Below are 26384 nucleotides of genomic sequence, written 5' to 3'. Positions count from 1 at the left end.
TTTCTAAAATGGGCCATTCAGGGGCACCCAACAACTCCCGGAACTCAAGCTGCTGCTGCATTCAGAGACACTTGGGAATCACAGCAAATACAGGTGATATTTACAAAAGAAATCACTTGCTGCTCATACAACAATAAGACAATGTTACAAAATGTTCTCCATATAACAGACATCATCCATCCATCCATTTTCTATACCGCTTATCCTCACATGGGTCGTGGGCATGCTGGAGCCTATCCCAGCTGTCTTCGGGCAAGAGGCGGGGTACGCCCTGGACTGGTCGACAGCCAATCATGCATGTTTTTGGAATGTGGGAGGAAACTGGAGTACCTGGAGAACATGCAAACTCCACACAAAGATGCCTGAGCTGGGAATCGAATCCGGGTCTCCTAGCTGTGTGGTCAGCAATCTGCCACCGTGCAGCCTTAAACAAATCTTTGGTGGACAGATACTGCTTTATCATGATTGTTAAAGTAATTCAATGTGGACTACGGGCAGCATGTCTTAAAGCATATAAGAGTTAGAGGAGCCTCATGACATCAGTGACTGTGCATTATGTCACATTACTAGTCAGAATTGTGCATGAACACCAAAAAAAGACCACATTTGGATCACTTAAAACAAATCAGAGGCATTAAATCGACAATGTTCACTGTGCATGCTGATGTCATAGCAACAAAGAGCCCATTAATGGGTACTTAAGCGTTTAGTAGCCATTTTGGTTAAAAAGTGGCCGAGACAGAACCATTGCTGCAGCACATCTCTTTGCAAAGTAACAGCAGCATCCTTCTTACCTGCAGCTGCTCTCACCTGGACTTCTTCTGGTGGGAGGTGTGTCATCATTCCTGTCGCTCCGGATAACGTAACTGTTGTGTTGCAGCTCTGAAAACACAAGCCAGTGTTGCAATCAAAAAATTCTCAAATAAATTATCCCAAAAAATAATAATTGTGAGTTCATAATGGCAATTCAACTCAGGTCCACCAGGAAAGTGCTGGTATTTAAATACTTCCTGATCAATATTTCCTGATCAAACACAATACACGGTGAGGCTACCGCGAGCGTTGCTTCTCGGCTTAGTGTGCAAGCCCCGCTTACTGTCTGAGTGCACACTGAGTTGGATCATGGCCGCTGCAAGTTTCTGTTTCTGTTTCTGCAATATAATGTTGCAAAAACATTTATGATGTCTGACATCACTATTATTGATATCCCTTATCGCTGTTAATTGGTTGGACTAAGTATTATCAAAAAAAAAAACAACTTTGTTAACCCAAGTGATTAGTGGTTATTCTCTAACTGAGCAACCTCTATAAAAAGTCCAAAGTAGTCAGTGTCTTACCCCCCATGAAATTACTGCATGCCACTGCTAACAGCAGGTTTTTTTTATTACTTTCATCAGCTAAAACAATGATGAGCTATTTAAAATACCCCAAAATACCATCAAAACATTTTTCATACAGATCGCCCAAGTGTACCCAATATTGTACAGCTATGTTAATTTATTATACAGTATATACCATTCTTTCCATATAACTTTATTTAATTAAAGTCAGCAAACGGACAAAATAACACTGTAACCATTGTTACTACAGTAGGTAAAAATGAGAGACAGTCAGTGTTTCACAAGTGAGGCTGGATTCTAAGGATTTTTTTGGTCGACAGCAGAATTCATGGTTCCATTTACCACAGCAAGACTTCCTGAAGCAACAGAACAGTCCTAGACCGTCACACTACCACCAACATATTTTACTGTTGGTATGATGTTCTTTTGGTGAAAGGTGGTGTTACTTTTATGCCAGATGTAATTGAAATAAATACACACCTTCCAAAAAGTTCTACTTTGGTCTCGTCAGAGTATTTTCCCAATGCTCTCAGGGATCATCAAGATGTTTTCTTGCAAAATTGAGACAATGCTTTAGTGTTCTTTCAAGTGTCATGAACACTGACCTAAACACTGAGGCAAGTGAGGCCTGTGGTTCTGTGGATGTTATTGTGAGGTCTTTTACAACCACTTGGATGAGTCGTCTCCGCACTATTGGGATAATTTTGGTTGGCCGGCCACTCCTGGGAAGGTTCCCCATTTGTGGATAATGGCTCTCACTGTGGTTCGCTAGAGTCCCAAAGCTTTATGAATGACTTTATAACCTTTTTCAGACTTATAGATCTCAGTTAACCTCAGTAAAGTTCTGTTTTAACAGGGGACAATCTGTTTTCCACACAGGGCCATGTAGGTTTGGATTTTGTGTCCATTTGTGTTGTCCTTTACTAATATATATAAATTTGTTTGGTGATCTGAAACATTGTGGCAAAAAAATCAGGAGGGGGCAAACACGTTTTCACACCACTGTATGCACATGTGGTGTGTCTCCATGTGGGGTGGATGGCTTGACATGAACTGTCCCACAGTCCCTCCCCCTGGCTCTGGCATTCAGGTACAGCTCCCCCCTCCCGGCTTCTATAAAGCCTCCCATGTCCTTAGTGTACACGTCAGACCTCCACTGATCGTAAGGACAGCTAAAGAGTACACAACAACACGGACATCCATTGTCTTCATCGCATTTGCAGGAAGAGTGAGTCGGGTAAGTGACTTCTTTTCTTAGTTCAGATTCCAATGTTGACCTGGTCGGACTGCTCACTTCACCACCTTGCATGGTTTGGTGTGCATCCTCAAATTCAGCCAAAAAAAGGTTCATTTTGCCAATGACATAATATACACTACTCTGTTAAACCAAGAACAATAAAGACAAGTTTGACAACACTAACCTTCTCAAAGGAAGGCCCTTTTTAAGACCTGTTAAAAGAATGCCTGCCAAACTAAGCTGTGTTAAGGCTGTTAACAAAATAAACCTGTTAAAGGAATCCCCACCTGTCAAGTTAAAATTGTTAACATCCCACCTTCATCACTTTCAGGAGTCCCATCAACATGAGATTAGGTTTGCAGACGCTCCTCTGCTGCTGTGTGTTGACGGCGGTGCTGCCACTGGTGAGGAGCGCCACCACAGAGCTCAGCACTGGAATGAAGAAAAGGTATTCAACTTTTTTATGACAAAAGTAGACATGTGTTTTAGCTGATGAAGGTATTTTAAATTGTTGATGAATTGTGATGAACACAATGATGCACGGTGGAGGATAAAAAAAATAGGACGCTAAATTATTTATGTGCTCATTTATTAAAGTTGTCATTGAGTGCTGTAGAGCAGAGATGTCAAACTCTCATTTAGAGCCATCACATTTTTGCAATGACGTGCGGTGAGGTTCATAGCTGGTAAGGCACTGGTTGCACAGGTTGCTCATGAACAGGAAAACGAACCAAACAATCACTTTGGTTAAAAAAAATTCAGATACTTCTTAAACCCATCTATTTATTGTTTTTCATAAATTTAAAAACATTTGTATTTTTACCTCTAATTTTTATACAGAGTACATGCAGCTTTGTCTTCTCCAGAAAAAGTTCTAATACTTTGTTGCAAAAGTCTGATCACATCCTGGTGAGTATAATTTGAGTATAATCCTCCATCTTGGCAGTCATATTAATTCATCCACTCAGCAGAGCATAAACATATGTTAAATACATGTGATTTCCTGTTAGCTCGTGTTAGCAGAGCAGAAAAAAAACAGAAAGACAACATAATACTGATGTTTAAAAGAATTGCACACATTTTCTGTCAAAAAGAAGAAAAAAGCTAGTCCAGGGTGTACACCGCCTCTCGCCCAAAGTCAGCTGGGATAGGCTCCAGCATACCCTTGCGACCCTCGTGAGGATAAGCGGCAAAGAAATTTGATCGTTGGACAGATGAAGAATAAAGGAAAAAGGCGACATGTGTTATTAACTATTTTTATACGATTATTATTATGGACAACATTTTCATAGACTGTTTTATTCATTAATTATATGGCAAAATAATGAGAGTACATTGTATCAAAAGCAATAATCTTTAGTATCTCATTTTTCAGTTTCATTTTTCATTTCTCAGTTTTTAACATTGTAAGTGGAATGTCAAGAGCTTTTAAATAAATTAAACAAACATAATCAATTCAACAAACAAACAAAAATCCCCCAAAATAAAAGACCTCCTTTAGCAAAAACTGCACTTAAATAAAAATCACAACATTAACCTATATAAAATATACCCTCTTTCTGTTAAGAAAAAAAGCCCCTCCAATAAAAAACACTTTAACTACAGTTATGTAGTATATTGTTAAACTTGCTGTTTGTGGCAGTCGTACTGTCTGTCAAACATTAGTCACATTTCCCAAAATGTTGCCTTTTCAAACATATTGAAAGGTTGCATTTATTTTGCAATGTACTGTAGCTAGTGACACTGTCTGTGAGCACGCATCATTTCGCACCCTTTCGTTTTATATTTATTTTGCAGATTAAACAGCTCAGTAAGCATCGATGATTGGGACAAAGGCTCTGTTGCACTTCCTATGGCATTAAAATTCTCCCAGAATTTCCCATTTTCTGTAACACAACTCCATTTATCTTGAGAATTCTTATGATTTCCACATTTCTCACTCAATTCAAACAATTCCAACATCCAAATCTTCATCTTACGGGTCATTCAGGTTATTTATTATCCACATCCTAGACACATTTTCCAAACACAAATTCCTTTTGACATTAAGAAATGTTACTACCGGGTGCTTCCAATTTCTACTACTAGTTCAAATTCCTCAACCAATTCAAACCATTCAAACATGACGACATTCTCCATAATACAAACACAATATACAAACTGTATCTGTAGATCCTGGCATCAGTACTTTGAACGCAACATAATAAGAGTGGCTCGAAAGGGTTTACTATCCGAAAAAGCTTGTATCAGCAACAATGGTAAAGGGCTTGTCATCCAGAGCCTTCAATCAGTTTCAGCTCTTTGCTTCCCTAGTTAAGAAGTGGCTTCCTGTGTGTCAGGTTGAAAGTGCGTCTACTGAGTCAGATGACGAGAGAGGCGGCTGGTGATGTCCACATTCGACCATCACAGCAGGGTGGGGACGCACAAGTGGAAAAGTCACCATCCTCCAGGTATGTCATCAAACTTCTGGCATTGTACTACCGGTACTACTGATTCGCAAACATATTTGTCATATTCGGACAGGCTTGACATGTCCGAATATGGAACAGGAACATTACATGGAAGAAGCATGACTTATATAATCCTACACCTATTATAGATAATTAATTTACACTATGCGTTTAAATATTTGACACTTGTCATGACTCGAGACTTGTCATTTCAACATGACCATTTTCCAAAATATACAGTGGAACCTCAAAGTTCATGTGCCAGAATTAAATTTTTGATGACTATGGTTGTCAAAAATATGTCTTGGTTTGTGTCTGCTGTTTTCATAATCATACGGCCAAACAGTGCATCCACAATTTGGTGACTTAGTCTTTGTGAAAGATGGTGGTTCTTTGAGAGTAAAGGATTCCCTGGCTGGAAACTGACTAGAGAATCCTTTACTCATCTTTATTATGCGTGTCTGTGTGCTTTATTAAACACAGAATGATGAACAACTCTGTTTCTGTCCAATTTATTCCTCCTAATAAGCATTGCACACCCTGCTTTCCAACCATTACCAACCATTATGCCAAAGAAAGTTGCAAGTGGCAGACCTTAAAGGTGACAAACACTATTGAATTCTGAAAACGACATCTGACACGTAAAGATATGATTGTCATGTCAAGGTTCCTAGATAACAGTACTTTGCAGGGGGAACGGTTTAAGGAAGACACATCACAAAAAGTAGCCAGGCTAGTGTGTGTAACGATGACTGTATCTGCTGTTGAAATAAACAATAACAATAAAGTTCAAGCGAGAAAGTATGTAGCTCTACACATCCACTCTTTCAAGTTAAGTTTGTACAAATTCATCAATGAATTGTTTTGTGTTCATATTTCTGCGTGTTTGTATCATATTGATTTCGGTTTTCATCAGTCCGTTTGGAACAAATTAATGACAAAAAATGAGGTTCCACTGTACAATGTACCACTTTACCATTACCAATACCATAATTTAGGAAAACTATGATACTGCTCTCATATTGGATATCATTAGATGTTGTTTCTCTAACATAAAGACAAACGTCTTATTCCAGCCTGTTGCCCAACATCCGACGAAGGCGCTCCACATTGTCCAAAACGTCTGGTTGCTTCCTGTTTACGTGTGCCTATCACGACCTGATCCACCGTCTGCACCAGATCCACGACTTCGACCAAAGAGTGGTCAGCGCCCCAGAGGTAAAAATTGGCTCATCGGGTTATGGCCGGCGTCGCCGTTCACTCCGGGACGCGAGTCAGCTAAGGACGGGCCACAGGCTCAGAAGGAGCACCGAGACCACCCCGAGGCCTCAGACCAGGCCTGAGAACATAGAGGAGAACCCTTGCTGTGTGTGTCTGCTCACCGCAGATGAAGACAAGTTCTCTCACTTATTAGGACGACTGTAGTAGACGCTCGGTTGGCTCCACCCGCCGGCACAAGCGTCAAAGACAGTGTGAGCATGCTTAGCTGCTGATTTTTTGGATGAGCCTCATCAGACCTGTGGGACTTGACCACAATGTCTGTGTCTTCCTCAGCTTCCAAAAGAGGGCAAGATGGAACTTACAGGAGCAGGGCCAGATGGCATTTTTAGAACTGGAGCACAAACCCTCCCCAGCAAAGCAACAAAATGATGGATGAACTGCTCTTGAAGTGGAATTGATAAAATTGTGTATGTACTGAGTGTAGTATATCAACTTATTTTTAATCATGTATGGCTTCATATTTACAGATATTTTAGCCCAAATACATATTACACCACTTCCTGCCTGTAACTTCAGTGAAGTATTTTAATGTATCCAAGCTGACACTCACATTAGATGGCATTATATTTCTCAGCTGTACCTAATGAAGTGTCCACTTTTGTCCTCCTCTCTTGTTGGTGCGCTCACTGAATGTGATGTTTATGGGAAATAAATTATATGTGGGAGCTCTCACCAAGGCAAGGTGAAGAGCGGCTTTCATTGCTGCAGCAAATGATGGAGAATCTTTAAGGCAATGGTGTCCAAACTGTGGCCTGAGGGTCATTTGCCGCTGCATGTTTCGAAAATAAAATTTAACAAATGAAAAAAACAGCGATAAGGGTAAAATAGAGGAATAAGACACAATGTAAAGAGTGAAAGCTGACTGAATTTATATGAATAACAAATAACACAATACTTTTTCTTTGTGGAAATAGTTTGGACACCCCAGCTTAAGAAAGTATTGTGCTGTCATCTAGTGGCATGGTGCATACATGCAGCTTCCTGGGGTCAAACTGCCTCTGTATTTGAATGTAATACACTTTTTTACTTTCTTGTGTACCAGCAGTAAAAGCTACCAATGATCCATATCTTGTTTGTTTTAGAGAAGATGTCCCAGAAATAAACTATTAATAAACTATAAATATTGCAACATGGCGATCTATTACTGAACTCATTGTGTCCTTCATTACAATAATATAAGCAAGACAATAGCTTTGTGCCAAAAAGGTACTCAAATGTTATTTAAATTGTTTTTTCTATATACAATTTGGGAGGTACGGCGGCCGAGTGGTTAGCGCGCAGACCTCACAGCTAGGAGACCAGGGTTCAAATCCACCCTCGGCCATCTCTGTGTGGAGTTTGCATGTTCTCCCCGTGCATGTGTGGGTTTTCTCCGGGTACTCCGGTTTCCTCCCACATTGCAAAAACATGCTAGGTTAATTGCCGGCTCCAAATTGTCCATAGGTAAGAATGTGAGTGTGAATGGTTGTTTGTCTATATGTGCCCTGTGATTGGCTGGCGACCAGTCCAGGGTGTACCCTGCCTCTCGCCCGAAGATAACCGGGATAGGCTCCAGCACCCCCGCGACCCTCGTGAGGAAAAGCGGTAGAAAATGAATGAATGAATATACAATTTGGTCATGTTTACAATTTCTCATTGACTACCCTGAGTGGAGGAGCAATGGCATTTAATTAATGCTATCACATTAATGCATTAATTCATTTCAAGCATATACACACGCTATGTACAGTGAAGAAAATAAGTATTTGAACACCCTGCTATTTTGCTATTTCTCCCACTTAGAAATCATGGAGGGGTCTGAAATTTTCATCGTAGGTGCATGTCCACTGTGAGAGAGATAAACTAAAAAGAAAAATCCAGAAATCACAATGCATGATTTTTTAACAATTTATTTGTGTGATACAGCTGCTAATAAGTATTTGAACACCTGAGAAAATGAATGTTAATATTTGGTACAGTAGCCTTTGTTTGCTATTACAGAGGTCAAACGTTTCCTGTAGTTTTTCACCAGGTTTGCACACACTGCAGGAGGGATCTTGGCCCACTCCTCCACACAGATCTTCTCTAGATCAGTCAGGTTTCTGGGCTGTCGCTGAGAAACACGGAGTTTGAGCTCCCTCCAAAGATTTTCGATTGGGTTCAGGTCTGGAGACTGGCTGGGCCATGCTAGAACCTTGATATGCTTCTTACGGAGCCACTCCTTGGTTTTCCTGGCTGTGTGCTTCGGGTCGTTGTCGTGTTGGAAGACCCAGCCACGACCCATCTTCAATGCTCTGACAGAGGGAAGGAGGTTGTTCCCCAAAATCTCACAATACACGGCCCCAGTCATCCTCTCTTTAATGCAGTGCACTCGTCCTGTCCCATGTGCAGAAAAACACCCCCAAAGCATGATGCTACCACCCCCATGCTTCACAGTAGGGATGGTGTTCTTCGGATTGTACTCTTCATTCTTCTTCCTCCAAACACGCTTATTGGAATTATGACCAAAAAGTTCTATTTTGGTCTCATCTGACCATAAAACTTTCTCCCATGACTCCTCTGTATCATCCAAATGGTCATATGCAAACTTAAGACGGGCCTTGACATGTGCTGGTTTAAGCAGGGGAACCTTTCGTGCCATGCATGATTTCACATCATGACGTCTTAGTGTATTACCTACAGTAACCTTGGAAACGGTGGTCCCAGCTCTTTTCAGGTCATTGACCAAGTCCTGTTGTGTAGTTCTGGGCTGATTCCTCACCTTTCTTAGAATCATTGAGACCCCACGAGGTGATATCTTGCATGGGGCTCCACTCCGATTGAGATTGACCGTCATGTTTAGCTTCTTCCATTTTCTAATGATAGCTCCAACAGTGGACCTTTTTTCACCAAGCTGCTTGGTAATTGCTCCGTAGCCCTTTCCAGCCTTGTGGAGGTGTACAATTTTGTCTCTGGTGTCTTTGGACAGCTCTTTGGTCTTCGCCATGTTACAAGTTAAAGTCTTACTGATTGTATGGGGTGGACAGGTGTCTTTATGCAGCTAACGACCTCAAACAGGTGCATCTGATTCAGGATGATACATGGAGTGCAGGTGGACTTCTAATGGGCAGACTAACAGGTCTTTCAGGGTCAGAATTCTAGATGATACACAGGTGTTCAAATACTTATTTGCAGCTGTATCACACAAATAAATTGTTAAAAAATCATGCATTGTGATTTCTGGATTTTTCTTTTTAGTTTATCTCTCTCACAGTGGACATGCACCTACGATGAAAATTTCAGACCCCTCCATGATTTCTAAGTGGGAGAAATAGCAAAATAGCAGGGTGTTCAAATACTTATTTTCTTCACTGTACGTGTATGTGTACACCCAAAATGGAACTATAGAAAAGTGATCACAAAGTAGTTGGCGACACCAAGTGTTTGCATGTTTGCTTGCGTGCGTTTGTGTCAATGTCCCCCACCCGCCATGTCAAAGCTGTAAACCTCAAAGAAGCACAAAAGCTAAAAGCAAGAAAATCCAGTAAAACAGTGGAATCTGTTCTAAAATGCCTCAATCATGTGAAATCACATGACAATGTTAGGTCAATGTGTTCATGGAATTGTGTAACTGTGACTCAAAATGGAGATCATCTTGACACATCTTGGATGGGTCTACGAGGTCAGCCTGACCACGTATTGAAAACAAACTCCTCAGGAAGGATTTTGTGACTAAAAGATCAAACACATTTAAAGCATACAGTGAATACAGTATGCCTCGCTCATTTTGGTGTATTCTAAATATATAAAAACAGTTAAAAAGCAGCACTTATTCTGCTTATATAGCATTCTGAAAAAAACTCCAAAAAACATGTGACGTGCATATTAACCAAGCTAGAGACGATCGAAGTATGTGGCGTATTGAATTGGCGTATTGACACCTTGCCACACCACACCGGCTCGGGACTAGCCGGCCAGTGACTAGCTTTATCACACTCATCACCCGCGCAGCCCATGAGCACCACACTTATAATACCTTAGACCACTATGGAAAGGTAAAGTTTTATATATTGGAGCTGCCACTACTGCTCTTGTGTTTTTGTTTTTGGAAAAGTTAATGCTAGGTGTAGCTATGTGAAATCAATTTTCCCGGGAAGGAAGTTCCGGTCATGCTTCAAAGGACCAATATATGCAGCAAAATACGGTTAGTATTACTTAGCATTAGGGCTGCCAACAATTTAAATATTTGATCGTGATTAATCACATTTTGTCCATAGTTAAGTCAGAATTAATCGCATTTAATTGTAGATATAAATACTTTTTTATATATAATAATAAGTAGGAGAAATCTCTTTGCTGATGTGCAAGTACAGCGATAATTACATCAAATTATTGTAAAAGGATATCAATTTTGGAACTATGGGCCATTATTTAAAACAATACCATCAGTAAGCATATTTTTGTTTATGTTTTTTTGATGGCAGTGTTAAAGCTCTGTTGCAGAAATGATAATTACTTACAAAGCTTTTGTCATTAAAAAAACCTAATATACTGCATTGCATATTGAGCCAAATGATTGTAAATAACTGGAGAAATAATAAATAACAAGAGTCGTTGATTGTGGTTGATTAAAAGCAATCCTACTGAATATCGATGAGATGATGAAAGGAAACAACGTTGTTGTTTTTTTGTTATTGGAATGAAGAACAAGCATATTATATGTAGGAAGGGGGCAAGGTTGCTGTTACCGTAGGAGAATATTTGTTATTCCACTTTAAAATGTTGTGTCCCTTATTCAATTTGATTTCACTAATATTAGTACACATTAATGTCACAATAACTTGCCATTATTATCTGCTCTGGCCTCCAAAACAAGGACCTGAAGGAATGACATACTGAACAAACTGAAGGGGAGTGGTCTCTAGGGGGAGTGGCCTTAATTCTCTTGAGGTAATGGTGCAAATAGAAGCTTCCTGCTAAACTTCCTCTAAAACAGTGAGGATTGAAGTGTGTGTGTACTGTACTGTGTGCTGTCATCATTGATGTCTTTCTGCGTAAGTACACTGTTTTCATCCTGTTCTCAAAACTGTAAGAAAAAAAACTGTTAAAAACTCATCTCTACAAAACTGCTTTTAATACTTTATTGTGTAATTTGATTTGATTTCTTTCTGTTGTAAAGTGCTTTTGATTGTCTTATAAATCATACAAATTGGTGATCAATTAGCTGCAGACACTGTCATTGTGTGTATAATATCATAATGATGTTTTTCAATAATAGGAGACTATGATTTATGGTATTGCTACTTTGAATGATATTACACATAAGTGCTTTATACTTGCACTGTCACTTGTCCCTTGGCGGGTGCTTTTTTGCAGGATTGCTGCGGCGGACTTAATGTCCAAGCAGATCGCAGTAGAATTTCTACATTTGATTAAAATCACTTAAGATTTGTCCGCTCAAAACATGATCACTGCATATGACAAATTCAAATATGTGATACAAAGGTATTTCAGACTACTTTGAACTAATTCACTACTTCCTGGAACGGTGCGCATCATAAGAACTGTAGTTCATTGAACATGAACATAAAACTGATTACTACTACAATCTGCCTGTGAGAAAATACAAGAAATATTGCAGAAGCAACTGGGGCGTCGCTTGTCCAAGGATGGAGGATTGAACCCTACTATTGGACTGCATCAGTAACAACCTTCATTTAGGCCGAGGTTTGTCCCGTGTCTTGACGGACAACCAATTGCATCCTCTAGCTCAGGGCTGGTGACATTTTTTGGAACTACCACTGGACTATTAAGAATGACCAACCTGCTGCGAGAGGCCTTGCTTATGCTGCTCAATGAGAGAAAACTTTTTTGCCTTTGTCATCAGGATCATTTTAGCCAAGATTTTGGCTTTTAAAGGCTGCAGTCTTGGACTTTTGATCAGTTGATGAACAGCCTATTTCACTTGTTTGCCAAAAAATGGTCCCCTCAAAAACATTTTCTTTATTTTTTTGTATTTGTGTCTTTTTATTTTGTTTATTTCGAACAAAACTTTACTTCACTTTACTTTAAAATTCTGTTCAGGAGTGTACAGGTGGCAAAGGAATTTAGTGTACAAATTCATAATATATCTCATTAATTAAAGAAAGAAATGATTCCTGGGCCACCCTTTGAACACCACGGCTGTGAGGTATATATTGTTCAACTGCAATTTAGTTTTTAAGTAGCCCTTTGATGAGCCTTGATGACAACGTCATGTGATGTTCTGTTGCTGCGGAGGAAGAAGTACATTAAAACTGTCCTAGTGACTCAATCACTTTGATTTTGATTGTATTGATGATCAATGAGCTGGGCTGACAGTTCTTAAGTGTGTAGAAACAACAGTGAAACTGCAAATGGCCTCTTCAAATGTGAGATATGCACGTGTATTAAGTCGAGAGTACACAAAGGCATCATTGGTGGGACAAGGAGGAGCAAAGCGTACATTCCACTATCAGCATGGGAAGTGAAATGCAGGCATTTCCTCAAAGAATCAGCCAGTAAAGACATGCCTTTAAAGGAATGTCCACCACAGAGTGGCCTTCTAAAGATAGTACCACTAGTGAACACTGTATATACAGTACATGACTTGTACCATCATGACTAAGCATACTGCCCGGAACCTGTTTGCTTTTGACAAAATCCATACAATGTACAAACAACATGAATGCACCCTGTGCTGTACAATTTCATTGTGATTTTCAGTCATAGTTAGAATGATTATTTAAATTTTACTTGGGGATCACAAACAAACACTGCCATTTTTAAAGGACTCACATTGAACTGGCCAAAGTGAGTCTTGACCCGATGGCCGACGCCACCAGCAAGGATCCCTGCCTACACATCATTATCATTTATCAGCTCGTGGGAGAAGCGACTGTATGAATGTACTATGGAAGCGAGAGTGCCATGTTGTTGACTTGATGGATTATTTTGAGTCTTTCTATTTTCTGTTTCAATTTTGCCAGAAAACATATTGATGATTCCCAAGACGTTAAGGAAAATACTCTGTGGTCTGATGAAACAAAAGTTGAACATTTTAGAAGGTGTGTCCCTTTACATCTGTTGTAAAAGTCAGGCTGCATTTCAGAAAAAGAACATCATACCATAACAATGGTGGTGGTAGTGTGATGGTCTGGGGCTGTTTTGCTGCTTCAGGGAAGACTTGCTGTGATAAATGGAACCATGAATTCTGCTGTCTAACAAAAAATCCTGAAGGATAATGTCTGGCCATCTGTTTGTGAACTCAAGTTGAAATGAACACAGGAAGTCCACATATGAATGGCTGAAGAAAAACAAAATGAAGACTTTGGAGTGGCCTGGTCAAAGTCCTGACCTGATTCCTATTGAGATGATGGGGCATGACCTTAAAAATGCACTTCATGCTGGAAAACCCTCCACTGTGCAAATATGAGTGGGCCAAAATTCATCCACAGTATATGGCTTGTTGCCATATAGTTATTGTTGCTGCAACGCTTGATTGCAGTTGTTGCTGCTACTGTAAGTGTGGCCCAACCAGTTATTAGGGTGATGGGGCAATCACTTTTGCACTTTATTTTAGGTTTATTTATGTTGTCATTCACTAACATTTAATATTCACCAATATTTCACACACACACACACACTTACAACACACCTCAATTGATCAAATTTCTTCTCAAGCAAGAAGGGTCAGGTAAAATGATCTGTCACATTTGTAGGTTAAATAAAAGGCAAATAAAGTAAAGAAACACATTTTTTTTCCGAAAAGTTCATATAATGCCATTGTTTTTCGTGTTTTTTTTTCGGTTGCTGCCATGAATTGGGGCATCGTGCTTTCATTGTGGAAACATTTATCAAAACAAACAAATGTGTAACTGCAACACAACGAGCGTTCCGTTTGCACTTCAATCTTGGTAGACATGATCCTGTACCAGCTTGAAACACCATCTTGTTATGACTTCAGAGCTACTGGATCTGCATTGAAACGGAAATCAACCAGCCGACCTCGCACCGCCAGAGCTGATTTAATTTTTAAAACACATTGAAACAGAATGGCATAAAAACACTTTTTTGTTTCTTTACTTTATTTGCCTGTTATTTAACCTACAAATGTGTCAGGTCATTTTGCCTGACCATGTATTATTCTGCTGATTTTGTTCAATAACCAATACCACCTTATATAAGGTGTCAGGGCTGTCTCCCAATGTCCAAATCCTGCAAATAAAACCCATTCGTGTCTTTTGTCCATGCTACCACAGGACAAAATGAGGAGAAGAGAAGCAGCCCTTTGCAAGCAACAGTCCACACCTTGCCTTGGAAGAGGTGAGCACACCTCCACACAAACATCTCCACTTATTTGTTTATGCCTTCATTTTGACTGATACATTTCCAGCAGCCTGTTGACAGTGTCTATTTATAATGCTGGAGCAGAGTCAACATTCTTTTCCACTGGTCTACTGTATAAGAAGTGACAAGCTAGCAGGGTGCTCTGAATATAAATGAGTGCATAAACACCTCACAATAATAAAAAAGGTGTATTTATTGTTTTTCGTGAAATCCAATGCAAACAGGAAACAAATTGCTTAGGTTTTGTGTAAATATACAGGTATATCGTCCGACCGACTGTATATTATGAATATACAAATGTGATATCGGTTCATATTGACATTTTTTCATCTGCCGCTGACATCGGCCTGTGAGTCATGGGTAGATGCACGACTCCCTCACTTAATTAATGTCCCTCACTTAATGTGTGCAATGTGGGAATTCCGAAACTAATGAGAAATCTGATGACAAATACTAGTCGAGTTTTACCACAATAATCTTGTTCTATTTAAAAGTCGAAATTGCAGATTTAAAACCATAAGCTAAAATCAAAGTACATTATTGCTAAACTGTACTTTCCCACACTTTTAATGTTACCTGGAGAGCCCCCCCTATCAGCAGCCAGTTGTGACAAGGCAGCCTGAATTAGCAGCCCCTGTTGCCATGACGCTAACAACAGCCTAAAATAGAGATAGAGGATGGCCACTCCAAATGACAACAACTAGCTAGCAGCAACCTGATCTCATACACGGAGCAATTAGAGCGGCACAGCATCAGGAGCCACACTACGAAGAAGCATTTTGAACACAACAACTAGAAGAGGCTGAAGCAAACTACATGACAGTTGAGCTCGACAAAGGGACAGACTTAACATGGCCCAAATCAATACAGAAGGTAAGAGAGACTGATAAGTCTCTACGGAACTGGGCTACGATGCCACTGCATCCACTTTATATACGCTCATTTTGTATTTAAAGTTGCTAAAAGAATGAAATGAACAAATAAAGATTACAAGTTACTGACAAAGATCACTGTTGCTAAAAACGCCATGTGGCAGAGAGATGAACATGGACGCCACCTTTGTTACAGTATTTGGTGAACTAAATGTTTCTTTCTTCCTTCTTTATCAAATGGTGGCACTTACAACTTTTGTTGACTCCATTTTGGCTTATTAAATTCAAGAAGCAACTCATGGCAAAATAGGAAGGTGGTTTCTGTGTTGATCTCACTGCCACAAAGTGTCTTTGGGAATAGTCATGTCAAGAATCAGGTCTTCAGTGAAGGCAAAAGTAACCTTAAATGTCCCTTTCATTCATCATTTACTATATGTATTAATATGCATTAGGAATTGTTTTCTGCAGGTCAGTGTAAAACTATGAAAATGTGTTTTTGGTTTTCTGGAATGTATTAATTGAATTTCTATGATTTCCTGGAAAATGAAAAATGCAATTTAAAAAATGAAAACAAAATGGATTTGGTTAGCGTCTGTTTCGGTTTGTCAAACCTTAAGTCACACTCAGAGCTTAGAGGACCTATAATGCAAGTTTTCCGAACCTTTGTATTGAGTGGTGGACTCCTATGGAGCGGCTTCACACAATAATAAATCATAGGATTAAATAAGCTCTGCTTTTTCATACTTTTGTTGAATTGTGTAGACATGTGGTGTACAATTGTTGAGCATGATCCAAATAATTAAAACCATTAGCAAACAGAAGCCAAGTCTGCATATTCAGAATGGAATATTCATTACTACATTCACTTGACACCGCTTGGCATAGTGGCTGTATGAGTAATTGTGATGCTTACAACAAAGAAACACAACATAACTACACTTTCTTGTGGGTAGCGCCGAATCCGTTGTGCTTCCATTGCTTCAAGACAACACGAAGTTACCTCACTAACTCCTGCTGCTTTGTGTAGGTCAGGTTTCTGATGTTTTGGGATGTAGGTCAAGGTCAAGCGCTCAGCTGCTGCACTGGGTTGGGTTTGCACGTGCCGCCTCTAGAGGCATGTAGGCAGTGACAGTGCCCCAACATGGGGGCACGTGTAGCCACGTCTCACATGGATAGAGTTACATGTTAGCACCGTCTGAGTTTTTGATGAATACATTGGGGGGAGAATATGCTGCCTGGTAGCTGATTCGTAAATCACTTCAACACTGAGAGACGGAGAACTTGACCGATAGCAACATTCGTACGACATACTGGAAGATGTTAATTACACAGGGAGGGGAGACAAAGATTTAAGCGCAGGGGTGTCCCAACGTTTTCCATCAAGGGCCGCATACATACAAATTGAAGGAAGCGTGGTGCATGAATGTACATTATTGAATGTACAGTATTTTGACTTGAGAACTAGATTGTGTTAAAAAATTGGGCCTGGATCCCTCCACATGGATTTTTTTCCTTCCTTTTCTAAAAAAGTATGTCATACGACAACAATAAAAAAACTAATAATCCCTCATTTATTACTGTTCATTACTTGCAGGCCTGACCACCAAAGTGAATTTCCGCAAAGTAGCATTTCTTCGTTATAAATGGAATATTTTTGTAGTTATGGCAGGAATAACATTTTCGATGTCAATGTCATTTCTAAATCAATGGCTCAATTGTGTCGGATACAAACACTAAACAGCCCCCATCCAGAACTAAACAGGTTGAAATGGCTTTCAGAGTTGGGAGTTCAGAGTTGAGTTTTAGTTTGTTATGACTGCAACAGTAACCCGTGTTATTACGATTATCGTTACTATTATTGTGCCTACAAAAAGGAGGGAGCAATGTTCCAACTGCAGTGACTGTAATGCTTAAAATGTAATGGCAGACCTCAAAAACTGAGTTTTTACTGAATAAGGCACCCAGACTGTACATAAATAAAGGATTGGGGATTTTGCATTTATTTCCGCAACACAATCAAGAAACCATATAGAATACAGAAACCATTGGAATAAATCACATACTGTAATTTGAAAATAATATTGCAAACCCTATTTCGTGCTGAACAGGCCCAGGTCTGATCTGCGATCTCAAGCACATGGAGCTGGTCCAATAAAACATATGCCATCCCTTATGTAGTCATACTAAAAACAGAGCTGAAGTCAATCTCAAGGGTTCTGTGAGACAATTGGCTTGGGAGAAATAACCACAGTCTTGCCAAAAGGTCCTGAGAACCCAAACTATGGAATGTTTAATTCCTATTTTTCTACTTCAGTCACAAGCTGGGAATCCTGTGACTTGTTTTTGTCTGTGAATTCTGGTAAAATGTGAAATGTGTACATTTCAAAGATACATTTGATTGACAGCAGAAGGCCCAGTGCTTGACACAGCGGTTGTACGATTTACTAAGCTAACATAACATTGACTAATGCTAAGCATCCCTTACATTCACATTTTAGCCTGACCCTTAGGTCAGTGCACTGCAAAGATGTAGCTGTAAAGAGGAAGAAAAGCATAAATGTTGTAGCAACTAATGAGGGGGAACTGTACTGTGCTATACAGGACAAAAACAGGAAGTATCTGAATTTGCATATCTTTTCTGCAAGCTGTGTGGTCAAAGAGAGGGTGACCATACCAGAAGGGTTGCAAGGTTGTGTTTTTGTTTACTGTAATGTGCCGCACACGTCGGCAGAAGACGCACACGCCAGTGAAACACAAACTGGCCTCTCAACAGCATATGTTTACTGGTGTGTGCTTGCTGACCTCAACCTCCAACTGGTGGCTCAAGTTCACCTCACTGCCACTTCAAGTATATGTTTTTTCCACTGTAATGGTTGGAATATTTCAACTCAGTGGCAACTAAACCAAGCAAACCTTTTCAGCAGAGATGCCACGGCTCTTCCCGAGAATATCAATGAGCGAGGTGGACGAGAAGGTCCGTCTGCTGGCAGAGAAGGTGTACGCCTCGGCCCTGAAGGAGGAGGACACCAAGGACGCCATGGCTTTGTTCACTGTGCCGGAGGACTGCCCCATCGGCCTGCGAGAGGACAGGGAGCGTGCCCTGCAGAAAGAGCTGGCTGAACAGCAGTCCAAGGAGACAGTGAAAAGGTGTGATCACAAATCGTTCACAAAGTGTTTTGGGGGGTATTCCAACTGAGCCATTGGTACTGTGCTAGACATCAATTAAATCCTCTCTCCATTAGGTGGATTATTTTTAGTCTTATTACGATTATTTGTTTCAGGCAATGGCACCTTTGTCAGTAATTACTTGTGAGAGCATCGAGTGCATTAATTAAATGACACATTCCACTTTACTGTTTTGCAATTGGACTGGATTATTTCCATCTTATATTTTGAGTTGTTTTGACAATTAATTTCATTTAATGTCATTAACTACTTGCAAGAGCATCAAGTGCATTAATAAAATGACACATTCTATTCTATTTTAATACTACAATTTCCATGATATTGTGGAATATTCATTCATTTGTTTTCTACCGCTTATCCTCACAAGGGTGCTGGAGCCTATCCCAGCTGTCTTTGGGCGAGAGGTGGAGTACACCCAAGACTGGTCGCCAGCCAATCACAGGGCACATATAGACAAACAACCATACACACTCACATTCATACCTATGGACTATTTGGAGTCGCCAATTAACCAGCATGCAACTTTTGGAATGTTTGCATGGAAAGAACATGCAAACTCCACACAGAGATGCCCGAGGGTGGAATCGAACTTGGGTCTCCTAGCTATGAGGCCTCCACTCATCCGCTGTACAGGTGTTGTGGAATATCTCCAGGCTTATTGAGAGTTGATTATATATTTTGTGGAAGGTTGCCGTTGTTATTAATTGCTGGCAAGAGAAACAATCGCATTAATGAAATGTTTTTGTTTCCATTGTACTGCAATTTCTGATTTTGTGGATAGTTTACATGATTTTTAGGTTTTGTACAAGTTTCTGCGATCAGCAATCACATTCATTACATTCTTTATTACACACACAGATGTAGCCATGAATGAGCAAATGCTGTGGGTTTGAATTGTATTACTATCATGAATAGTGTCTGTTATCATAAAGAATATACATGGAGTAATCACATTAGTCATTCTATGACTCCACTAAATGGTGTGTGATCATGTCTGTGTGCATGGAATTGCGCCAGACATGAGACCACATCTTTCAATCGTGCCAAAAAAAACATGCCTGGACATGATTCACTGTGCTCACACACCGGGCATGGTACAATTTTCCTGGTGTGAGTACACCCTTAGTGTGACACCTGTCCCATCCTTTCTGTCATCAGGAAGAAGAATTTCATGATGAAGCGCTCCCAGTCCCTCTCCCTACAGATTCCCACCAGTGACTGGAGCCTATCAGCTCATTCGCCCATGCTCTCCCCGACCACACCTGAGCCGGTCTTTTCAGAGAGCTTCCCAGACTTCCAGAGAGTTACCATCAGTGGAGACTACTGTGCAGGGGTAAAGACCACAAACACAATCAAAAGACCAATGTGAGGTTCACCTACACAATCTTATCTTATAGTACTGCATGTGGCATTAATGTACATTTACTACCTTCTTCCCAGTTTTACTGCATGCAATAGTTGGAGCAAAATAAAGTCAAGATATTGATCATGCTATGATTGATCTGATACAAACACCACCCCTGGTTTTGATACTCTTAATATTTACATCAATCCACCCACTCCCAAGTTCCCAGATATGACGTGACATCTCTATCATGGTTCCAGATCACAGTTGAGGATTACGAACAAGCGGCCAAGAGCCTACTGAGAGCTCTGTTCATCAGAGAGAAGTACTCCCGGCTGGCCTACCACCGCTTTCCTAGGACCATTGCCCGCTTCCTCCGCAACACTGAGGGGGAGAAGTGGCGAGAGGAAGATGAGGTCCTGCCAGGTGGGAGCATTGTTGACCCTTCACCCAGGGTTTAATGATACGAGACAATGGTTCAGACTGAATTACTATCAATCTTCATCTCCTTCCATTCTGTAGACATCTGGCCTTTCCCTCATGAAGGCGAGGACCCATATTCCATGGAAGGACTTCCTGAGAACCTTAACTATGAGCTGCAGATGAAGGATGGCATCTTTCATGTTTACGACAATGCTGAGGCACTGAAACAGCAACAGCCTCACAGACTCCCTTACCCAGACTTTGAGACCTTTGCCATCGACCTAAGCCATGTCCTGGCCATGATTGCTGATGGCCCAACGTAAGTACATGAAATCTCATGTAAGTACATGAATATATACAAGCTAATCCAGGCAGTACATTGGCTAAAAATGCTGTAAAGAGGAGCTAAGTTGCTGTATCACTGCATTTTGTCCTGCCCTGTTACAGGAAGACCTACTGTCATAGACGCTTAAACTTTTTGGCCTCAAAGTTCTACCTTCATGAAATGTTGAATGAAATGGCCGAGCTGAAGGAGCTGAAAAGTGTTCCTCACAGAGACTTCTACAATGTCAGAAAGGTGGGTTGGTATTTCAAAAAAAGCAAAAAAGTCTTGTAATACCAGTGTGCTAATACCAGTGAAATAACAGCTTGTGTCAAACAAAGGTGGACACTCACATACACGCTGCTGCCTGCATGAACCAGAAGCACTTGTTGAAGTTCATCAAGACCACTTACCAAACAGAGAAGGATCGGGTGGTTCTGGAGAAGGCCGGGCAAAAGATAACTCTGGAGCAAGTCTTTAACAACCTCCACATGGACCCCTACGACCTCACCGTGGACTCGCTGGATGTGCACGCTGTAAGAGAAATGTCAATGCTATAGTAGCCTTCACATCACTGACACTCCATGCCCTTTGACCTCTGCAGGGGAGGCAAACATTTCATCGCTTTGACAAGTTCAACTCCAAGTACAACCCCGTAGGAGCCAGTGAACTGCGGGAGATTTACCTGAAATCAGACAACTACATCAGAGGAGAGTACTTTGCACGTCTCATCAAGGTGTGTCTACAGTGCTAAGACACATTACGACCTAATATGACCTTATATGGTCATTTGAAGGGCAGAGGTTGTCAATGTATTATTTATCTCCCTAAGGAAGTAGCCAAGGAGCTGGAAGAGAGCAAGTACCAACACGCCGAGCCTCGTTTGTCAATTTATGGACGCTCTGCCAGCGAGTGGGAGGGACTCGCTAGCTGGTTCATCCAGCATAAAGTCCACTCACCCAACATGAGATGGATGATCCAAGTCCCTCGAATCTAGTAAGGGCAGGTGGAAGAATAATCAATCGCTTAATTCTAAACTCTAGCACAGCAGTAGGGCGACACGGTTAAGAAAAAGGAAAATGAATAACTATTTTCTTGCTTAGAATTCAGATTGTGTTTCTGAATGTGTGAATTGTGATGCTGTTTTCTATGTGCAGTTTTTAAAAGTTTATTATCTTACGCGTTGGTGGCTGAGCATGAAGATGAGCTAATTTCTTCGTCTTGCAGTGACATTTTCAGGTCAAAGAAGCTGATACCACACTTTGCCAAGATGCTGGAGCACATTTTCCTCCCCATCTTTGAAGCTACAATCAACCCACAGAAGCACCCAGCAATTCATGTTTTTCTAAAATATGTAAGTACATTGCAACAAGCGTGGCAACAGTGGAACACATGCTTAGTAGTGTTCAGTTCTTTGGTATAGGAAGGTGTTCTTCCACTCCATTCTCTATCTTTTGCAGGTGACAGGATTTGACAGTGTGGATGATGAATCCAAACACAGCGACCACTTATTCTCTTACAAAAGTCCAAAGCCTGAGTCATGGACCACAGATGACAACCCTCCTTATACCTACTACTTGTTCTACATGTATGCCAACATCATGGTGCTCAACAACTTGCGCAAGTGAGTCCTGTTGACTGATACTGACTTCGTGATAGCTGTCTGGATTTACAAGTGCTCTTTGTCCCATCACAGGGAGCGTGGACTGAACACCTTCCAGTTCCGTCCCCACTGTGGCGAGGCTGGCTCCATCACCCACTTGGTGTCTGCCTTCCTAACAGCAGACAACATATCCCATGGCCTCAACCTCAAAAAGGTGAAGCTGCAGACCAAAATGTTGATGGCACCTCCTAACTTGCTGTTGTTCTATCCACCAGAGTCCAGTGTTGCAGTACCTCTACTATCTGGCGCAGGTCCCCATCGCCATGTCGCCACTGAGCAACAACAGCCTGTTCCTGCAGTATTCCAAAAATCCACTGAGGGAGTTCCTTCAGAAAGGTCTATGTGTGTCGCTGTCAACTGACGACCCGATGCAGTTCCACTACACAAAGGTCAGACCCACACCCGACCCGACACCATGGCCTCATAAAAAGACATGTTGAAGTAGTGCTCAAACCTTGACAGGAAGCCTTGATGGAGGAGTATGCCATCGCAGCTCAGTTGTGGAAACTAAGCACTTGTGATTTGTGCGAGATCGCCAGGAACAGTGTGCTGCAGAGCGGCCTGTCACACCAGGTGAGCCAAAGCCATCGTGGACTCTTCTAGTTCTGTTCATTTATTATGCCAAGAATTCATGTTTCTAACTGCTGGCAGTCAAAAGACAACATGACAAATGCCTATTTTTGAGACACATTTTTGCGACTCCCCTCCAAACCCCCCTGTTAGCATGACATTTATGTTCTCCTTCGATTTCAGATCGACTGTTTTAATTATTACATTAGACTCCCCTCTTCAGGCATACATAATATTACACTGTATACAACAAATGAGTGATTAATACAGGGAAATGTTTTAAATATCAGTCCTGTCCATACGTGTCCCTGTCCCACCTCCAGGAGAAGAAACATTTTCTGGGTTCCAACTACCTGCAGGACGGCCCAGAGGGAAACGACATACGACGCACAAATGTGGCACAAATCCGCTTGGCCTACCGCCATGAGACGCTGTGCAACGAGCTCAGTTTTTTAGTGGATGCCGTTAAAACAGATGCCACTAGTCCAGCTGAGTGACTGGAATCAACAACAGGAGGGACCAAAATGGGTCACGTTGTTTGATGGTAATTTGTACATTTTCTCATGAATTTGGGGTGGGTTTCATATACTGCAGTGGTTCCCAAAAGTGGGGTATGCGTACCCTGTACAACAATTGCCATAGGAGTTATGTAAATAATAATAATAATAAAGCACTCAAAATTACGAGTGCGCCTGAACGCTTCACAGGAGACTGCAGCAGGAAGGAGACAAAACAGCAAGTTGTTCCTTGTGCTATGTGCATCATACCAACAAATAAGTAGGTTTGAATCATTACTGTGCATTAAGAGTGTTTCACCTTGAATATTTCATTTATATTGGTGCAGTGGAGATTCGAAAATGAGGCTTTATTGACGGTTGTGTGTATTTCTGTATTTTAGAGACTATTAAGAAGGAGGTAGTGGTTTTTCTAAAGTTGGGACACCATGGAAAGATTCCAGTCAGAAAATGGACACTTCATACTCAACAGGCAGGATCAAAACCAGCAAACTGCTGTCAGTGATGCTCAAGCTTTTTTCTAAAATGAGCATTCAGGTGCATCACATACTAACTCCTCCCACACAAGTTGCATTCAGGGACACTAGTAAATCACAGGAAACACACCCACACATGCAGTAGGTGATATTTACAAAACCTACCGCTTGTTGCTCATACAACAATAAAACAAATGTTACACAATGTTCTACTTATAACAGACATCATGGTAAACAAACATTTGGACGCATTCCGCTTTATCATGATTGTTAAACTTTTCTCTTCAATTTGGAATGATATTAATAAGCAGACTTAAACCATAGACATCCTGAGTGGACAGAAAAGTGAAGTTTAAATCATGTCCATTCAAGTCATATTGATTCAAAGGGAAGTATGCTAACATCAGAGTGGAATAAAAGATACAGGTGTGTAAAAAAAATGGAATATCATGAAAAATGAATATATTTTTTGTCACTCCTTTCATAATGTGAAACATTTCAAAAATGTATTTCTTGAGATTTTGATGATTGTGTCTGACAAAATTAGAATATTGTGAAAAACCTACCGGTAAATTGTGGAAAGTCATGCTGTCACACCCTAATCAACTGATTAACCCAATATACCTGCAAAGGTATCCTGGGCCTTTAAATGACCTCTCACTCTGGGTCACATGGCTATACAATAATGGGGAAGACTGCTGACTTGACTTAATAATAATAATAATAAATTTTATTTATATTGCACTTTACATTACAGAAATCTCAAAGTGCAACAAAGAAAGCATAAAACCTACAGTGAAGCGATAAAACAACACAACAAAAGGTATATATATATTCATTAAAAAAAAGGCTAAGAAAAGGCCTTTCGTCTGGACTTGTCCAGAAGACAATCATTGGCAGCCTCCACAAGGGGTGAAAGCCACAAAAGGTCATTGCTAAAGAAGCTGGTTGTTCAGAGTGTTGTATCCAAGCATATTAATGGAAAGTTGGAAGTTAATAAGTTGGAAGGAATAAGGACAATAGGACAAGATGCACCAGAAAAGGGATGACCGCAGCCTTCAGAGGATTGTCAACCAATATCCATTCACGATTTTGGGGAAACTAGGAGTCGACTGAAGCTGGACTCAAGAGCTATTACGTAGAGACGAATCCTAGACATGGGCTACAGCCAATAATGACCCAGAGACAATGTCAGAAACGTCTTACCTGGGCTAAGGAGAAAAGGTCCCAGAATCTGGAGCAAGGATGAAAGGCACAGAATCCATGTTGCTTGAAGTCCAGTGTGAACTTTCCCCAGTCAGTGATGATTTGGGAAGCCATGTCATCTGCTGGTGTTGGTCCAATGCGTTTCCTGAAGTGCACAGTCAACACAGCCATTTACCAGGACATTCTAGAATACTCCTCCTCCTGACAAGCTTTATTGAGATGGCCATTTCATTTTCTAGAAGGACTTGCCACCTGCCCACACGACCAAAAGTACCAAAATCTGGCTAAATGACATGGTGTTACTGTGCTTGACTGGCCAGTAAACTTTTGAACCAGCAAATATTGAACTTTTTCATGATATTCTAATTTCTTTAGATGTACCTGTAAGTATGAGGATGACTTAACTATTTATCAGTGCTCATGTCAAACTTTAACCTGATCTCACCATGCAATATATATATTTATATATATATATTTTATTATTTTTTGATGCAGAATTACTATAAATTGAACCAGTGAATTATCGTCAGCCACTGATATACTGTACATCGACATATTGGCACATTTTTACCTCTTCACTGAAGTGAACATGGAATTTACAAGTACAAGTTTCATAACTATTTGTGTGGCTGGATTATAGTTATGCACATTCAAATAAATACAAAGCCTCCAGGTGATTTTTACCCAAAATGTGTCTCAGAAAAGTAGTAGGCTTTCAGATGTGAAATATTTCCCAAAGTAGGGTTTCCTAACTATAGCACTTAATAATTTTGCACTTGTGGGCCGTGAGGACCACACACCTTGTCACATAGAAACTAGAGATAACTGTTATCAACGAGACACTTGGTTAAAATAGTTTCCAACCACTTGGTGATAATAGTGCATCAATCAGTTATTTAACAGGCTCCAAGCAGAAGACAGTCACAATCCTGTAGTGCAAGCTATGGGAAAGTATTTGGAGTTTGTATTTAGCCCTGAAGGTGGAGCTTTTTAGAAATGGATAGAAAATACCTAATATCATGGTGGCCACTGAACTTAACATATCACACAGATTGACTTAACATTACTTATGGATATACAGTATATATACACACAGTATAAGAACTGCTGTTCTAAAGTATGCTTTTACAAATGTAAAAAAAAGGGTACTAGAAAATGTTTGGTGGTGGCAGT

The 26384-nt window shown here is 40.5% G+C and overlaps 2 protein-coding genes and 1 long non-coding RNA gene across 5 annotated transcripts; 2 read left to right on the top strand and 1 right to left on the bottom strand.

Annotated features, from left to right (window-relative positions):
* Positions 1-1936: 1936 nt before the first annotated feature.
* Positions 1937-21321, bottom strand: LOC131131209 (uncharacterized). The gene is made up of 4 exons (XR_013627421.1): positions 21195-21321; positions 2894-3009; positions 2762-2828; positions 1937-2664 (listed from the first exon to the last, which is right to left on the bottom strand). It is a non-coding gene; the product is annotated as an uncharacterized LOC131131209 (long non-coding RNA).
* Positions 2472-7424, top strand: admb (adrenomedullin b). 3 transcript variants are annotated; one of them, XM_058075691.2, is made up of 5 exons: positions 2472-2577; positions 2909-3025; positions 4917-5027; positions 6104-6245; positions 6582-7424. In XM_058075691.2, the coding sequence occupies exons 2-5, from the start codon at positions 2922-2924 to the stop codon at positions 6675-6677; spliced, it is 453 nt and encodes a 150-aa protein (XP_057931674.1). In that variant the 5' UTR covers positions 2472-2577; positions 2909-2921; the 3' UTR covers positions 6678-7424. The 3 variants fall into 3 exon arrangements, with proteins under 3 accessions (XP_057931674.1, XP_057931673.1, XP_057931672.1); XM_058075690.2 differs by having other exon boundaries at positions 6104-6499; positions 6582-6708; XM_058075689.2 differs by having other exon boundaries at positions 6104-6702.
* ampd3b (adenosine monophosphate deaminase 3b) lies at positions 11223-24541 on the top strand. Its single transcript, XM_058075681.2, has 16 exons — positions 11223-11320; positions 14546-14609; positions 18430-18652; positions 19850-20024; positions 20297-20462; positions 20559-20778; positions 20907-21036; positions 21123-21317; positions 21386-21517; positions 21614-21777; positions 22009-22135; positions 22242-22405; positions 22478-22598; positions 22660-22833; positions 22907-23017; positions 23338-24541. Exons 1-16 carry the CDS (start codon positions 11309-11311, stop codon positions 23509-23511), a joined length of 2352 nt encoding a protein of 783 aa, XP_057931664.2. The 5' UTR covers positions 11223-11308; the 3' UTR covers positions 23512-24541.
* Positions 24542-26384: the final 1843 nt, after the last annotated feature.

The sequence above is a fragment of the Doryrhamphus excisus genome, linkage group LG1 (assembly GCF_037039965.1).
Source record: "Doryrhamphus excisus strain RoL-2023G ecotype Guam linkage group LG1, RoL_Dexc_Guam_v1.1, whole genome shotgun sequence".
NCBI lineage: Eukaryota > Metazoa > Chordata > Actinopteri > Syngnathiformes > Syngnathidae > Doryrhamphus > Doryrhamphus excisus.
Note: the sequence above shows the minus strand (reverse complement) of the source record. Positions and strands in the feature narration are given on the sequence as shown.

Bases quoted from the DNA above. Each gene is read 5' to 3' on its own strand.
- admb (XM_058075690.2), top strand. From the start codon at position 2,922: ATGAGATTAGGTTTGCAGACGCTCCTCTGCTGCTGTGTGTTGACGGCG. The intron at 3,026-4,916 runs GTATTCAACTTT...CCTGTGTGTCAG, and splicing joins AGCACTGGAATGAAGAAAAG to GTTGAAAGTGCGTCTACTGA. The intron at 5,028-6,103 runs GTATGTCATCAA...GTCTTATTCCAG, and splicing joins GAAAAGTCACCATCCTCCAG to CCTGTTGCCCAACATCCGAC.
- ampd3b (XM_058075681.2), top strand. The intron at 20,463-20,558 runs GTGGGAGCATTG...TCCATTCTGTAG, and splicing joins GGAAGATGAGGTCCTGCCAG to ACATCTGGCCTTTCCCTCAT. The intron at 21,318-21,385 runs GTAAGAGAAATG...TGACCTCTGCAG, and splicing joins ACTCGCTGGATGTGCACGCT to GGGAGGCAAACATTTCATCG.